The following is a 17,204-nucleotide window of genomic DNA, read 5'->3' as shown; positions in this document are numbered from 1 at the left end:
CCTTTAAGTGTTTTTTCTGTATTTACAGACTATACGATGGAACGTAGACCTGCAGCCTTGGGCAAGTTCAACTCCTTCCCTGAATTATGAGGCCTTGAGGTTCCTGAAGTATATCACCACACCTCAGGTTGGTTTCCATTTCGATATCCAGTTTGAAAATAATTTGCAAAACACAATCAATTATTCCCCCCAGAAAGATTCTTCAACAAGAGTTACAATGATTTCCACTCCCCATGGAGCTGAAGGTTGCATCTTGTTTAGATTATATATATTGTTTCTGAAGCTGTGCAACTTAACAATGATGATCAACTTAAATATGATGGTTAAAAGAGAGGCTAGAAAGAGACTCCTTTCCTTTGAACATTTATTAATAAAATCCATCATTGCTACCTGTGCCTCTTCTCGAGTACAGTAAATCTGAAATTTCAGAAATAGACACACAAGGGCTGAGGGGGTCCAAAAGTTTTGTGGCAGGCACTGGAGGACCTTTAAATAATCATTTGGTAGCCAGGCACATTTTCTTGAAAAATATGCATTCTAGGTACTCAACCAGTTTAGGAGAAGTGGCAGGTCCCCCTATATATTAAACAGGTTTCCCCAGTAATGTCAATAGCGATCCAATCTCTCTGTAGCAAAATATTTTTCTATTCACCCCAAAAAAATGGCGGGAGTAGGGGGAGAGAGGTTAATTTCTGAGATGCTGAACACTTAGAACTCCAGTTGCAGTCAAAGGTAGCTGCAGGTGCTCAGCACATCTGAAAATCAGGCCTGGATGTCTTGCTAAAGATGTAACTTTTTACAATGACATTTATATGTGTATTTCACCCAAGAAAGAATGGGAAGGGCCGCTAGATGCCCATAGTTTAGAACAGGGTGGGTATTTTATTATCCTTATCTACCAACAAGTAATCCCTGAACATCTGACTTGCAACTTGTCTATTCTGTGTCTTGCAACTAGGAATAACAAAGAACTTTATAAGATTGGTGTTTGTGTCACTCCCATAAGAAATTCTTTCTCTATACAGTGTTTCTGAGAATGATACCTAGAAATATACCATTGTCCCTGTCTGTTGGTAATTGTGAGGGTAACACAATCCCTGCTTATCTGCAGACCTATGGGTGCCCTAGCTGTATGATTAGAAGTACCTGAATCATTTTTACAATGATGTCTGTGCCCCAAACACTCACTAGAATGAAGTATACTGAGAAAGCAGGAATGAAGATGATTCAAATGAAGACAGTAAGATCTAAATGGAACCAAATTAATTACACTTCTTTTTTGTCAAGTAGAGATGCTTAGCCTGAAGCAGGCTTAGAGCACAGAAAACAGTCCTTATTCAGGTTTCAGAGTAACAGCCGTGTTAGTCTGTATTCGCAAAAAGAAAAGGAGTACTTGTGGCACCTTAGAGACTAACCAATTTATTTGAGCATGAGCTTTCGTGAGCTACAGCTCACTTCATCAGATGCATACCGTGGAAACTGCAGCAGACTTTATATATACACAGAGAATATGAAACAATACCTCCTCCCACCCCACTGTCCTGCTGGTAATAGCTTATCTAAAGTGATCATCAGGTGGGCCATTTCCAGCACAAATCCAGGTTTTCTCACCCTCCACCCCCCCACACAAATTCACTCTCCTGCTGGTGCTAGCCCATCCAAAGTGACAACTCTTTACATAATCAAGTCGGGCTATTTCCTGCATAAATCCAGGTTTTCTCACATCCCCCCCCACCCCCATACACACACAAACTCACTCTCCTGCTGGTAATAGCTCATCTAAACTGACCACTCTCCAAGTTTAAATCCAAGTTAAACCAGAACATCTGGGGGGGGGTAGGAAAAAACAAGAGGAAACAGGCTACCTTGCATAATGACTTAGCCACTCCCAGTCTCTATTTAAGCCTAAATTAATAGTATCCAATTTGCAAATGAATTCCAATTCAGCAGTTTCTCGCTGGAGTCTGGATTTGAAGTTTTTTTGTTTTAAGATAGCGACCTTCATGTCTGTGATTGCGTGACCAGAGAGATTGAAGTGTTCTCCGACTGGTTTATGAATGTTATAATTCTTGACATCTGATTTGTGTCCATTTATTCTTTTACATAGAGACTGTCCAGTTTGACAGTGACTTAATACATTGTGGCAGACTCTGCTAGTTGGGTCAAAACCTACAAGAGCATCAATTAGTGAAGAGTTTATAGTTTTTGACATAGCAATCAAGAGGTTCAGTTCCCAGAATGATGACTGACCTCTGGGGCAGGCGTAAGTGAAATCAAGAAATGAAAGAAACCCTCATTGCTGATCTAACAGATGCTACTGAATTAATAACTGACCATGATAGCCCCATAAAAGGAGTAAATGCCACAAGAAATGAAAGATATTTACAGAATTGGGCATCAGGTCTTGTTTTTCTTGTGGACTGAGCAAGTTTCAATGAAATGAAAGACCAGTGCCGCCAAATCAAGAAGATATCATAATCCCTTGCCTGAGCAAGGTGTGGACCTGGGAAGGCACTTTAAATACTAAGATTAGATTATCATGAAAACCTTAATATGTTTCATTCATTATTATTTGTATTAAAGTAATACCTAGGGGCCTCAACCAAGATTGGAGCTCCTTGTGCTAGGCTCTGTATAAACACATAGTAAGAGACAGTCCCTACCTGTCTTACAATCTAATTAGATAATACAAACAAGGGTGGTGGAGGAGAGGGGAAACAGGCCCAGAGAGGTGAAATGTGTTGCTCAAGGTTATACAACAGGCCAATAGCTGAACTGGGAATGCAACCCAGGGCTCCTGGCTCCCTGTCTGGTGTCCTCTCCTCTTGCCCATGCTGCCAAGAGCTGTTAAAAGCTTTCCAAATTCTGAGCATTGTAATTGCTTGAGTATCATGAGTCAATTAACTCAGAGCATTCTGAAGTTTATTTATTTTGCTGCAAATCGATTTCCTGTGGAATACAGATTTTTTTTGTATTTTAAAATGAGCACCGATATATTATGTGCTTGTTATTGCAATGCCATTTATTTGCTGATTTTTATATGACTGAGGGTATGTCTACACTATGAAATTAGGTCGAATTTATAGAAGTCGGTTTTGTAGAAAGCGTTTTTATACAGTTGATTGTGTGTGTCCCCACACAAATGCTCTAACTGCATGTAGTCAGCGGAGTGTGTCCACAGTACCGAGGCAACCGTCGACTTCCGGAGTGTTGCATTGTGGGTAGCTATCCCACAGTTCCCGCAGTCTCCGCCACCCATTTGAATTCTGGGTAGAAATCCCAGTGCCTGATGGGGCTAAAACATTGTCGCAGGTGGTTCTGGGTACATATCGTCAGGCCCCCCTTCCCTCCCTCCTTCCATGAAAGCAAGGGCAGACAAACATTTTGGACCTTTTTTCTTGAGTTACCTGTGCAGACGCCATACCATGGCAAGCATGGAGCCCCCTCAGCTAACCGTCACTGTATGTCTCCTGGGTGCTGGCAGACACGGTACTGCATTGCTACACAGCAGCAGTTTATTGCCTTTTGGCATCAGACAGTGCAGTATGACTTGTAGCCATCATCAACGTAGTCCTGGGTGCTCTTTTAACTGACCTCGATGAGATCGGGGCACCTAGGCAAACATGGGAGTGAGTCAGCCAGGTCATTTCCCTTTTAAGTTTTGTCTCATGGCGATTGAGTCCTACCGGCAGTGCACTGTCTTTTAATCAGCAGCCAGCAGAAGTCGATGGCCAGTAGTCATACTGCACCATCTTCTGCCGAGCACCCAGGAGATGACGATGGCTAGCAGTCGTACTGCACAGTCTGCTGCCAGCAAGATGTATAAAGATAGATGAAGTGGCTCAAACCAAGAAATAGACCAGATTTTTTTTGTATTCATTTTCTCCTCCCTCCCTCTGTGAAATCAGTGGCCTGCTAAACCCAGTTTTGAGTTCTATCCTTGAGGGGACCATTCAGTTTCTCGCAAAGCCACCCCCTTTCTTGATTTTAATTCCCTGTAAGCCAACCCTGTAAGCCATGTCGTCAGTCGCCTCTCCATCCGTCAGGGCAACGGCAGAGAATCGTTCCGCACCTTTTTTTCTGTGCAGACGCCATGCCATGACAAGCATGGCGCCCGCTCAGATCACTTTGGCAATTAGGAGTACATTAAATACCACACGCATTATCCAGCAGTGTATGCAGCACCAGAACCTGGCAAAGCGAAACCAGGCGAGTAGGCGATGTCAGCGCGGTGACAAGAGTGATAAGGACATGGACACAGAATTTTCTCAAAGCATGGGTCCTGGCAATGTGGGCATCAAGGTGCTAATGGGGCAGGTTCATGCGGTGGAACGCCGATTCTGGACTCGGGAAACAAGCACAGACTGGTGGGACTGCATAGTGTTGCAGGTCTGGGACGATTCCCAGTGGCTGCGAAACTTCCGCATACGTAAGGGCACTTTCATGGAACTTTGTGACTTGCTTTCCCCTGCTCTGAGGCACAATAATACCAAGATGAGAGCAGCTCTCACAGCTGAGAAGCGAGTGGCAATAGCCCTGTGGAAGCTTGCAACGCCAGACAGCTACTGGTCAGTCGGGAATCAATTTGGAGTGGGCAAATCTACTGTGGGGGCTGCTGTGATGCAAGTAGCTAACACAATCAAAGATCTGCTGATATCAAGGGTAGTGACCTGGGAAATGTGCAGGTCATAGTGGATGGCTTTACTGCAATGGGATTCCCTAACTGTGGTGGGGCCATAGACGGAACCCATATCCCTATCTTGGCACCGGAGCACCAAGCCGGCGAGTACATAAACCGCAAGGGGTACTTTTCAATAGTGCTGCAAGCACTGGTGGATCACAAGGGACGTTTCACCAACATCAACGTGGGATGGCCGGGAAAGGTACATGACGCTTGCATCTTCAGGAACTCTGGTCCATTTCAAAAGCTGCAAGAAGGGACTTTATTCCCAGACCAGAAAATAACCATTGGGGATGTTGAATAGTTATCCTTGGGGACCCAGCCTACCCCTTAATGCCATGGCTCATGAAGCCATACACAGGCAGCCTGGATAATAGTCAGGAGCTGTTCAACTACAGGCTGAGCAAGGGCAGAATGGTGGTAGAATGTGCATTTGGACGTTTAAAAGCACACTGGCGCAGTTTACTGAGTCGCTTAGACCTCAGCGAAACAAATATTTCCACTGTTATTACTGCTTGCTGTGCACTCCACTATATCTGAGAGAGTAAGGGGCAGACATTTATGGCGGGGTGGGAGGTTGAGGCAAATCACCTGGCTGCTGGTTACACACAGCCAGACATCAGGGCAGTTAGAAGAGCACAGAAGGGTGCGGTGCGCATCAGAGAAGCTTTGAAAACCAGTTTCATGACTGGCCAGGCTACGGTGTGAAAGTTCTGTTTGTTTCTCCTTGATGAAACCCCCCGCCCCTTGGTTCACTCTACTTCCCTGTAAGCTAACCACCCTCCTCTCCTCCTGTCGAGCACCACTTGCAGAGGCAATAAAGTCATTGTTGTTTCACATTCATGCATTCTTTATTAAATCATCACACAAATAGGGGGATAACTACCAAGGTAGCCCAGGAGGGGTGGTGGAGGAGAGAAGCACCAGGAGTGGTGGTGGAGGAGGGAAGGACAAGGCCACACAGCACTTTAAAAGTTTAAAACTTTAAAACTTATTGAATGCCAGCCTTCTGTTGCTTGGGCAATCCTCTGGGGTGGAGTGGCTGGGTGTCCGGAGGCCCCCCCACCGCGTTCTTGGGCGTCTGGGTGTGGAGGCTATGGAACTTGGGGAGGAGGGCGGTTGGTTACACAGGGGTTGTAGTGGTGGTCTGTGCTCCTGCTGCCTTTCCTGCAGCTCAACCATACGCTGGAGCATATTAGTTTGATCTTCCAGCAGCCTCAGCATTGAGTCCTGCCTCCTCTCATCACACTACCGCCACCTTTGAGCTTCAGCCCTCTCTTCAACCCACCACTTACTCTCTTCAGCCCGCCACCTCTCCTCCCAGTCATTTTGTGCTTTCCTGCACTCTGACATTGTCTGCCTCCATGCATTCATCTGTGCTCTGTCAGTGTGGGAGGACAGCATGAGCTCAGAGAACATTTCATCGTGAGTGCGTTTTTTTCGCCTTCTGATTTTCGCTAGCCTCTGGGAAGGAGAAGATCCTGTGATCCTTGAAACACATGCAGCTGGTGGAGAAAAAAAAAGGGACAGTGGTATTTAAAAAGACAGATTTTATAGAACAATGGGTACACTCTTTCACAGTAAACCTTGCTGTTAACATTACATACATAGCACATGAGCTTTCGTTCCAAGGTTGCATTTTGCCTCCCCGCAGCGTGTGGCTAGCACCTCCCCGCTTCCCCCTCCTTGTGACTAACAGCGGGGAACATTTCTGTTCAGCCACAGGCAAACAGCCCAGCAGGAACAGGCACCTCTGAATGTCCCCTTAAGAAAAGCACCCTATTTCAACCAGGTGACCATGAATGATATCACTCTCCTGAGGATAACACAGAGAGATAAAGAACGGGTGTTGTTTGAATGCCAGCAAACATACACTGCAATGCTTTGTTCTACAATGATTCCCGACTACATGCTTCTGGCCTGGAGTGGTAAAGTGTTCTACCATGGTGGATGGAGTAAGTCTGCCCTCCCCAGAAACCTTTTGCAAAGGCTTTGGGAGTACATCCAGGAGAGCCGCGAATGCCAGGGCAAATTAATCATTAAACATGCTTGCTTTTAAACCATGTGTAGTATTTTAAAAGGTACACTCACCAGAGGTCCCTTCTCCGCCTGGCAGGTCCGGGAGGCAGCCTTGGGTGGGTTTGGGGGGTACTGGCTCCAGGTCCAGGGTGAGAAACAGTTCCTGGCTGTTGGGAAAACCGGTTTCTCCGCTTGCTTGCTGTGAGCTATCTACAACCTCCTCCTCATCATCATCTTCCTCATCCCCAAAACCTGCTTCCATGTTGCTTCCATGTCCATTGAAGGAGTCAAAAAACATGGCTGGGATAGTGGTGGCTGAACCCCCTAAAATGGCATTCAGCTCATCATAGAAGCGACATGTTTTGCGCTCTGACCCGGAGCAGCTGTTCGCCTCTCTTGTTTTCTGGTAGGCTTGCCTCAGCTCCTTAAGTTTCACGCGGCACTGCTTCGGGTCCCTGTTATGGCCTCTGTCCTTCATGCCCTGGGAGATTTTGACAAAGGTTTTGGCATTTCGAAAACTGGAACGGAGTTCTGATAACACGGATTCCTCTCCCCATACAGCGATCAGATCCCGTACCTCCCGTTCGGTCCAGGCTGGAGCTCTTTTGCAATTCTGGGACTCCATCATGGTCACCTCTGCTGATGAATTCTGCATGGTCACCTCTGCTGAAGAGCTCTGTATGGTCACCTGCAGCTTGCCATGCTGGCCAAACAGGAAGTTTAAATTCAAAAGTTCGCGGGCCTTTTCCTGTCTACCTGGCCAGTGCATCTGAGTTGAGAGTGCTGTCCAGAGCGGTCACAATGGAGCACTCTGGGATAGCTCCCGGAGGCCAATACCATCTAATTGTGTCCACAGTATCCCAAATTCGACCCAGCAAGGCCGATTTCAGCACTAATCCCCTTGTCGGGGGTGGAATAAGGAAATCGATTTTAAAAGCCCTTTTTGTCGAAAGAAAGAGCTTCGTCGTGTGGACGGGTGCAGAGTTAAATTGATTTAACGCTGCTAAATTCGACCTCAACTCCTAGTGTAGACCAGGGCTGAATGGGGCCGGGGAGAGAAGAGAAGCCTACATTCGTGCTTAACGGCTTAGTGAATCTTGGGGACAGCATGAAGAAAAACTGTTTAAGTTTTCATTAATTTACCATAGGTATTATGAGCTAAAGAGGGGAAAAATGCAGCATGCAGCCCTCCAAATGGTAATTTTCAAGATAATGGTATTTTAAAGATTCATCATCATCATCATCATGTTCCTATTACACCTCTGGCGTTTAGGGCAATGACGAAGCTCCTCCGCTCCTGTCTGTTTCTGGCAAGTCTTTCAGTAGCTTCCCAGATGTGCCCCAGGTTTTTCAGCTCAGCTTCCACAGCTCTTCGCCATGTTTTCGGGTGGCCTCATTTTCGCTTGCCTTTAGGTGTCCATCTTATTGCTACTCTTGTGATGGAATCAGTTTCCATCCAAAGCACATCACCAATCCATCTCCAGTGCCTCCTGGCAATGATGATGCTCAGATCCTCTTATTTTAAAGATTAAGCCTCATTAAAAGTGAGTGTTTTGTTTATTTGTAAACAGAGGATATGGATAGTGATTGCTAGAGCTCAGCCTGAATTGTGACTTCCATTCTAGCTCTGTTATTTAGTTGTTCTGTCTCATCAGTTCCAGAGAGGTCAATGTCTGTGCTTTCCTAGTGTTGGTTGAGATTGGAAATTGGATGAGAGCTAGCTGTCTGAGGCTCTACCTGGACAAAACAGAAGACATCAACTTTTTGTTTGCCTGTAAATTGCGTAGCAAACCTATGGCACTATATAAATAATAACAGTGAATCACAGGCCAGTAGATCAGTGGTTCTCAGCCAGGGGTCAGGGGCCCACTGTGGGGCCCTAAGCAGATTTCAGGGGGGCCTCCAAACAGGGCCAGCATTAGACTTGCTGGGGCCAGGGTAGAAAGCTGAAGCCCCACTGCATGGGGCTGAAGCCCAGGGCTCTGAGCCCCACCACCCAGGGCTGAAGCTGAAGCCTGAGCAATGTAGCTTTGCAGGGGCCCATGTGGCATGGGGCTCCAGGCAATTGCCAAGCGTGTTACCTCCAAATGCCGACCCTGGCTTTTATATGCAGAAAACCAGTTGTTGTGGCACAGGTGGGCCATGGAGCTTTTATAGCATGTTGGGGGGCCTCAGAAAGAAAAAGGTTGAGAACCTCTGGTCTAGATAATCAAGTGTTACGAGATTTTTTCCAAAATGATACAAAATGCAGAATTCAGTCCAATGTTTGAAAGGAAAAATAAATTGACTTTTATGCTCAAGTGAATTGTTTTTAGGGAAATCGATTCAGTATATAATACTGAAGCTCAGTTATTTGCCTTTAATATTTGTATTGGTCTTAGGAGGGATTTTTCTGATCCATGGCAGTCTTCACCCAACAAAAGAAACAAACAAGATAAAAACAACCAGTCTTTATAGCCATGGACCTGATTGTAACTCAGATTATAATTAAACAATTTTTAATTTTCCTACCCACCACCTTTCCCCCACAAAGTAAACCAAGAGTAAATTTAAAAGATTGGTGTTCTGCACATTAAAACAAAACCTCTTCTGATTTCAACAGATTTCATGTGAACATATGAATATGAACAGCCTGACAGATAACTCTGAAACCATAAAGAAGCCGTGGTCAGTCTGTCTTGATGACAGGTTCAGTTTAGTTCATCAAATCAAAAGCAAGCAATGCCGTCTCTATTCACTTGGGTAAGTACTCCTTTTGGAGGAACAGAAAAGCATTTTAGCATGAATGCATTTTAGCATGAAAAGGCCCTTTCTTAAAGCAAAGTGTAACAGTATTATCTAACAAAAATTTGGGTTTTATTCAGTTGCCTTTAGTACTTGTTGACAAGTGTTGGTCCCTGTTGTGGAATGTGATTTAAGAAAAACCCTTTCTTTCTGTGAGGTCCTTCCCTTTTCTTTCTCATATTCAACATGACAATGATGCACATGATGGAAAATAAAGAATTAATAATTTAAGAGTGATGGTTCCATTAAAGGAAGATGGAAGTTAATGAGGTCAACTGAGAAGCAAACGCTTCCTTCTCTAAGCAGGAAATTCTTGTATAATTACCAGTTACTTCAAAGGAATTATTTGTAAAACATCTTTCTCCACTCCCCAGCCAAGAATCAGATTTTCCAGGGTGAGAAAGCACGCTGTGTGGTCAGGAGTGACAGAGCACTTGTGCTGAGGTGATAAATAATAAAAACATTGTGGCCTTCTTGTAAAATGTTTTAGTCAGTTTAGTGTTCACAAAATGTCACGTAGTTCACCAAACTGTCATTTAATTAAACTTTGTTTACACTGTCTTAGACCAGTTTCAAAACAGTGACGTAGTGAGAGAATCCATCTCCCATTGCCCTGAGCCTGCACAATTTATTTCTATGATTTTGATAGTGTGGATTTAATAATGAGCAAAAAGAAATTAATCCATTCCCTTCAAGATTGGAATAACTGAGAAATGTGTTTGTGTATCAGTGATTATGACAGGGCCGAGAGTAAAAGGGCTATCAAAGTCAAAGGGAGTCTTTCTATTGACTTCAGTAGGCTTTGGATCTGAGGAAGTAAGAGTCTATGACCAAAAACAGTTGGGTGAGAAAGTTTTCTCATTGGGGAAAATTACAGGTGAGTTCTGAGTTTTCACCCAGAGAGAGCTCCTCCTCCCTACTGTTTTCTTCTTCTTTTCTGAAGTATTTACACAGCATATTTCAAACAAACATGTAATTTTAATACCAAAAAAAAGTTTAGGTATGTCTGAGTTTTTCACAAGTTTTTTAACTTCACCATGAAGATTTTTTGCTAGGCTAGTCTCATAAGATGCGCATGTGTATGTGTTTGTGTGTGTGTGTGTATATATATATATATATATATAATCATACACCCAAGCAAAATACATCCCATAAAGCAGTTTTTTTAAAAAAAGAAAGTACTTTGTGTTACAAAAAAGCAGGCTTTAATTCCCTCAGACTCTATTTATAGTCTTTCAGACTCATTGCCACTTAATTCTTCTGTTCTTTGGTTCTTTGGTTTATGACTGGCAGAAAAGTAATTTTGTTCTGAGTAAGACAAAAATCTTCTTTAAATGTTCCACTCCTCTAATTCATTTTATAAAGAGTAAATGAAAAACAGCTGCTTCAAATTAACAGCATCTTCCACAGTGGGGGAGAATGTCACACAAATGCAGAAGTTCAATTTGAGTGTAAAAGGGACAACCCTGCATTAAATCTGTAATCTTTAATAATTGAAGAAAATATTCTGCATATGTGGGGGCTATGCCAAAAGGGAAGAAATATTATATGTCAGTGTGAGTGAGCCCTGCCTAAAACCTCTGGAGGCCCTTTGATATTAATTTTAACTATTTCGAGTACTAGCATGCATGCTGCCTTTTTTTGCTTTGGGGACAGGATTTCCCAGAATGATATGGAATTGTAATATGTATTAGTGAGCTGTAGCATTATCAGTGCTAAATCTGTTTATATTAAACTAACTCTGTTACAAACACAATATGTAGACATTCAAACTGGGATAATATGGGATTTCAAAAACTTACCAGTTGAGGTTTTAAGTGTCTCTTTGAAACACTGTGTTAAACCGTACACAGTATAAGAGTTAGATAATGTAAAAACTACCTAAAAATCAATGCAAAATGTGTCTCAGACACAAGCCAGGCCTGGAAATTGCCCTCCTGCCCACCCCCCATCTGTAGGCCTAGGTTATCTCCTTCTATGGAAAATCCCACAGAAGGGGAAGATAGGACCTTAAAACTGCAAGTTTTTCACAGCTGCTCCTCTCTGTCTTTGTCCCCTCTAGACCTGTAATACATGAGCAGGCCAGGAATGCGCACTTGGAAATGGGGTGTGTGGCAAAGGTGTATTCTGGGGTTGTGCAGGGGCCTGCCTGGCTCCCAGTGCACGTCAGAAACAACCCATCTGCTCTAATTTCTGTTCTGTTTCTCATGGCCCTCTATGAACCCCAAGAAGTAGAGACTAGCTATACTGCACTGCACTCTCGCTATGCCCAATGTGCTCCAGTACATCCCTGGTCTGTCCCCTCCAGAGAGGGCTGGGAGCAGGGCCAGTGTTGAGCCTTTATTCCACTTTTACACAAGCTGTAGAGGCCCCTTGAACAAAAGGTTATTCCCAGGGTGTGATTTCTCCCCACTTTGAAACCCGCCTCTTCCACTGCCTGTGCACTGTACGTGAAGTTTCAGTGTAACTATTGATTACAGCAGTATTGTGTCTTCACCTTTACTTAGTGTAAAATAAGACAGTTCAATGACAATAGCATGTTTCATTGTACTGACACTAGAGACAGAAACTGTTTTCTATCCACGGTTGGATGAAAGGGTCTCCTTTCTTTTTCTAACTCAAGCTACTTATACAGAAGATCTGTCTTCTGAAGCATCTTTTGTATACTTTGTTTCCCCTACTGCATTATCACTTACCCTCACCCTCAACACAGCCACGTTTGAATGTTGCAGGAGGATAAGCAGATCTGTTTTTTGAATCTCACCGTATTTTTTTCAGTTTGTGTTTGTTGTTGATGTCCGAAATGGCCTAAGACATTTCAACTTCCTGTCTTCCACATATACTTTTTCTGTTTTCCACTCTCTTGGTCTCATCTTGCAGTCCTTATACAGGCAAAAATCCTTTTGAAGGCAGTGCAAGTATTGCCTGCACCTGGTGTAGTGCATCTGCTTCTCTGAAATGTACAATTTGAAAGTACTGAAAGACTGTCAGAGGTAAATGTCTTCCTCAATCACTGAGTCTCTTACATGCTCATCAGCTCTAGTATGCTGATTTACACTCAGTTATTCTGATTAATTTAGTTCATGCAATCCCCCTGAAATATTTTTGATGTGTAAATAGGGTTATAGCAATTAAAAGAAAACAAATCTCTAAAAATACCCTAAAGATCACTTAGCATATTGCACTAAGGAAGGTAGTTATTTTTTTTTTAATTTCCTTTTGCTGTGAAGTTATTGGTGTTGATTCCTAATCTTCAGCAGGAGAGAGAGTATTCCATTTGTTTATTCTGTTTATTTTTAGTGACCTAGTCAGAATCAGGTCCCCATTGCGCTGCAACAGCAAGTTTACAATCTGAAAAACAGTTCCTTTGCTCTGCTTCAAAAGCCAGTATGTAGGAGTATCCTCTCCCCTTGAGTATCCATGAAAGTCTGGGATAATTCAACGGTTGGGTACAATTTCTTTTTGCAGTAATAATAATATCTTGTTTGTTTCTGTAGATTGAGCAGTGATGATAACCAGTTTGAAATCAGCCTGGCCAACAGTGGTTGTGAGGTGCATCGATTTGATCCTAGTATCAAGTCAGCTCATATTCAGGAGGGACGACACCTCTGGAACCATCGCCTGTCCATTGACTGGAGAGATCCCAATCCGGCAATTGCTCCTCATAAACTACGCAGCCATACGAAAAAGCTTGGCACCATCTTGAATGAGTTTGGACACCAGAAGGTGAGAATTAAAGTGCTGCAATTATAACACAAGGATAACGAGCCGAGAGAATTCCAAAAGTTTCCTTCCTGTTAGCCCGAGGGGCTTGAGGCACTCTCTCTCATTTCCAAAATCCTCTTCCAATAAATATCTCCTCTTTCTAAAAAGTTGTGTTAGTCATGAAGGTGCTTTTCTATGGTGCTTTTTCAGTTCACTGGCAACAAACACCTTGATTTTAAATCACTAGCCAGACATTCAATATTCTGTTCCTCTCTCTCCTTTTAGACCCTCTTAATAGAGGCTATCTGATAACTTCGGCTACTTGTTTTCTCAGCCCTGTCCATAATCTGAGTTTGAATGGTGAATCCTTAATACAGCACCTTTTATAAGATCACAGAAACATTTACAACTATAATTAGAACAGAAGAAATTTTAAAAGGATTGTTTATGTTCACAGGGCCATTCATTTTTATTAGAGACTTCAGTAACAAAAACATCCTGGTTTGAAATTGCCAGTAATCTGTTTTCTTGGGCTTGCCTGATCTCCTTATAGGGAATTTTAAAGATACTAGAGTTCTTCTGGTCTTCAGTGACTTTTGCCAAAGTACATTTCACAAAGTTCCTGACGTGCAGACGCTGCATACTTTCAAACGAATATTGCCCTCAAAGAATGTACTAACATGAATTAAAATGTTAATATGCCTTGATACCCTCAGCTAGTTCTGCTTGTCTTTGTTTTTTAAGAAATGGACAGACCTAGCTGCAGAGGTGGTCTCCTGCAGGACTTTCAGAGCAAGCAGTAACATAACATGTAGGTTTGTCATTATAAAGTATGAGGCACTCTTTTAATTACTTTTTTTCCTTTGGTATTTTGGCTCAGCTATCCTGACAGAACCATTTTGAAGTTAAAAGTAAAAAGCGGAGTGTTTTTTCTATCACATAGTCATATTGTTCCTATTTTAGACTTATGCTTTAGTGAAAGAGTATCTGAACAGAGAGATGACTTTTCTTTGATATTTGTGTTGTGAAGAATTATACATTCTAAGATATATATATCAAAGAAAAGCCCATGAAACTTGTTAGACTCTAAACCTACTGGGGAATAATCATCCAGTTAGTGTAGTAATTTAGAATGATAAGACCCTGAATTAATTGGAAGATTGGACTCTGTTACTTCTGTGTATGTTAGGTGAAAGTCACCCTTGGATGGAGGGGCCACGAAAAGGCTCCAGCACAGGAAAACCAGAGCAGTTCTTCTGTGCCAGCGGAGGGCAGCCAGGGAGCATAGCTCAGCATGTAGAGGAAGTATGAGAGCGTGGCTATTGAGTCTGTAGTTATGTGGATCCATTGGCCACATATACATATCACATAGGATTTGGTTGTGGAGGGTCTCTGTATACATGGTGAGCAAAGTACCACTTTCCACACTCTGCCCTCTATGTAACTCCCCATACGAAGCCAGTGTGTTTGTTGAAGGTGGGAATTGAATTTCGTCCAGTGAGAATAAAACCATTATATGCTTTGCAGTATTCTACCATTTCCCATTTACTGAATATTTGAATGAGCCAATTCAATTTACATAACTTTTTCTGTATTACAGAGACAAGGTGTGTGAGGTAATATCTTTTATTGAACCAAATTCTATTGGTGACAGAGATGAGTAAGTTGGTCCAATAAAAGATATTATCTCACTCGCCTTGTCTCTCTAATATCCTGGACCAACACAGCTACAACAGCTCTGTATTAGAAAAGCAGTCTAAAGAGATTAATGCTGCCCTGCATCTCTGGATTATATGTTGCATAAAGACTCAAATAAGCTGCTGTTCATTAAGAGTACCTCAAAGTAAATATACTGACTTTCAGTTTTTCATTTTCCTACTGAATGTGAGTGGAATGTTTTCCTTCACTGTACAAATAAGCTAATGCAAAACATTTTCATGACATACTTTCCAAAACATTTTTCAATTAGCCATTTAAAATATTCTCCTCCTTCCATTCTTTTAACTTTAAAAATCCATCCTCTTTCCTTAGAAGTTATTGTTGCCCCTGCTTCTAGTAAGGAATTTCAAGCAACTGCATTTGAGCTAAAGTCAAGTTTTGTCCACACATTAACTACACTGGTGCTGTAAAATCATCTGCAATCCTCCCATTATAATGTGAGTGCCTCCTCTGTAACGTTCGGCCTCTGCTGGATCATCAGGGCTTACCAATTTATGCATGAGGAACAGATGTGACATAGCCACGGGAAAAGACTTTGGAGTAAGTATTGGACAAACTAGGAAACATAAGAGGAAATGTGTGCAACATCTGTGTGTCCCTTCATGGGCAGTTTTGGTGTCCTAGTGTATTCTTGTTTCATTTCCTCTATGTCAGAGGTGGGCAAACTATGGCCCACAGGCCACATCCGGAAGTCCCAGGAAGTCGCACTTGGGAATTCCTCCCTTTGGGGTACCCTCAAGCCCTTTCACCCCCACTCTGGGGAAGAGCTGAGAAAGAAAACAAAGGAAATCAGCTGTTGCCACCAGGTAATTAAACAACATATGCACAAACCTCTTAGGACACAAAAACCCAATCCTGTTCTTAAAAAAAGTAAATTTTATTAAAAACAAACAAACAAGAAAGAAAATACATTTGGAATTTAAGCTATTGCTAGATTTAAAAAGAGCAAATATAATAATTAAGCATCAAGAATGGTTTTCTTGAGGTCCAGCTTAATGGCTATAAGCAAAACAAAAGCCTTTGGGGGTTAGCACAGAGGAGTCCACAAGCCATAAAGAAATAAAAGAGAGAAACCTAATTGCGTCTTCCTAGACATTCCCTGATCTACTTACATATCTGGGGTTCAGATAAGTAATTCCTAGGTATGATTTAATGATTTTTCATACCTGGTTTAAAGCTTCTTACAGCATTGCTGCTCTGTGTCTCCTCTCTCTGGAGAACAACAACAGACAGACAAAGGGAAAGTTTTTTCCCAATTTTAAAAAGTTCTAGCCTTCCCATTAGCTCTTCTGTCAGGTGCCCACTCCCTTTTACCTATGGGATTTTTTAACCCTTTACAGATAAAGCAAAATCCTTAACAGGGATTTTGTAGCTAACTGGTTGGCTGGGTGTCCAAAATAGGTAGTTCTCCCCCCTCCTTCATTTATCACAGTAGGTATCAACAATTTGTGGCTACTTGGACAACTCCCCCCCATTTCAAGAGGCAAGGAAGTTATTAGAAAAATCTCCGATTAGTCCAATTCAACTTTTTGAAATATTCATACATACTCCAGTGCTGCAGACCTCTTGTATATGCTACTCTTACCTGATTCTGGCAGGAGTTATCTGAGCGCAAATATTGCAGGACTGGGACTCTCAGTGTGTTAGGGATAGATGAACACAGAACTTCTGTTACTGACCACAGACTTGGTAAATTCCAGTGTTCTTTTAGACTGGTCACAAAGCAGCTCATTCTGTTGCTCAAGGGTTATCTACTAATCCTAAATTCAGACTTTATTTCAGTAGATAGCTGGTTCAGATTTCCAACCAAATCATTCATCCAGTCTTAGTATATATGTGTGTATTAGCTTTGTATACAGCTTTTGCATCTTCTCCAAATGGTAAATGTTTTTAACTTGTAACCCAGGCTTTAGTATGCAGTATAAGGAACAGAGGAAATCTTAAGAGAAATCCAAGCTCCCATGCCAGTCCTGAAATCCCAAACCCAACCATTACATATTTTTTGTGTTATAAAGATTGTGCTAAAAAGCAAAAATAAGAATCTTTGACAGTAAGGCTCTTAGCCGCAGAAGCAAATTAATTCATGCTGGCTTGAAAGTATATGCATGAAAAATGCACGTTCACACATGCAAACTGTTTATTCAGCAGTAGTTTTCCTTCCCCTGGAGCTCAGCAGTTCTGATCTATCAGGGTGTCCTATTATGCACAGTCCAATGAGCCTGGTGTTGCATTCCTAGGAAAGATAGGTCAGCAGCCCAGAACCATGTAAACAATAACCTCTCAGAAAGTCAGAAAA

General features: G+C 42.4%; 2 protein-coding genes across 5 annotated transcripts in view; one reads left to right on the top strand and one right to left on the bottom strand.

The window, feature by feature from the left end:
• METTL24 (methyltransferase like 24) overlaps window positions 1-17,204 on the top strand; it is a 90,224-nt gene that overhangs the window by 46,547 nt on the left and 26,473 nt on the right. For 3 of the 4 annotated variants that reach the window (XR_012667638.1, XM_048844810.2, XM_075126643.1), the window contains exons 2-4: window positions 29-127; window positions 9,303-9,442; window positions 12,982-13,210. Coding sequence is in view for 3 of the 4 variants with exons in the window: in XM_048844810.2 (XP_048700767.2) it covers window positions 29-127; window positions 9,303-9,442; window positions 12,982-13,210 (468 nt within the window). In the remaining variant the exon portion in view is untranslated. Of the gene's footprint in view, window positions 1-28; window positions 128-9,302; window positions 9,443-12,981; window positions 13,211-13,933; window positions 14,054-17,204 lie in introns of those variants that run through there. The other variant, XM_075126644.1, reaches the window with a different exon arrangement.
• On the bottom strand, window positions 5,508-12,986 carry LOC125634289 (uncharacterized). Its single transcript, XM_048844818.2, has 3 exons — window positions 12,249-12,986; window positions 6,773-8,437; window positions 5,508-6,186 (listed from the first exon to the last, which is right to left on the bottom strand). Exons 2-3 carry the CDS (start codon window positions 7,467-7,469, stop codon window positions 5,930-5,932), a joined length of 954 nt encoding a protein of 317 aa, XP_048700775.2. The 5' UTR covers window positions 7,470-8,437; window positions 12,249-12,986; the 3' UTR covers window positions 5,508-5,929.

This window comes from Caretta caretta, chromosome 3, assembly GCF_965140235.1.
Source record: "Caretta caretta isolate rCarCar2 chromosome 3, rCarCar1.hap1, whole genome shotgun sequence".
In the NCBI taxonomy this organism is placed as follows: Eukaryota; Metazoa; Chordata; order Testudines; family Cheloniidae; genus Caretta; species Caretta caretta.
Note: the sequence above shows the minus strand (reverse complement) of the source record. Positions and strands in the feature narration are given on the sequence as shown.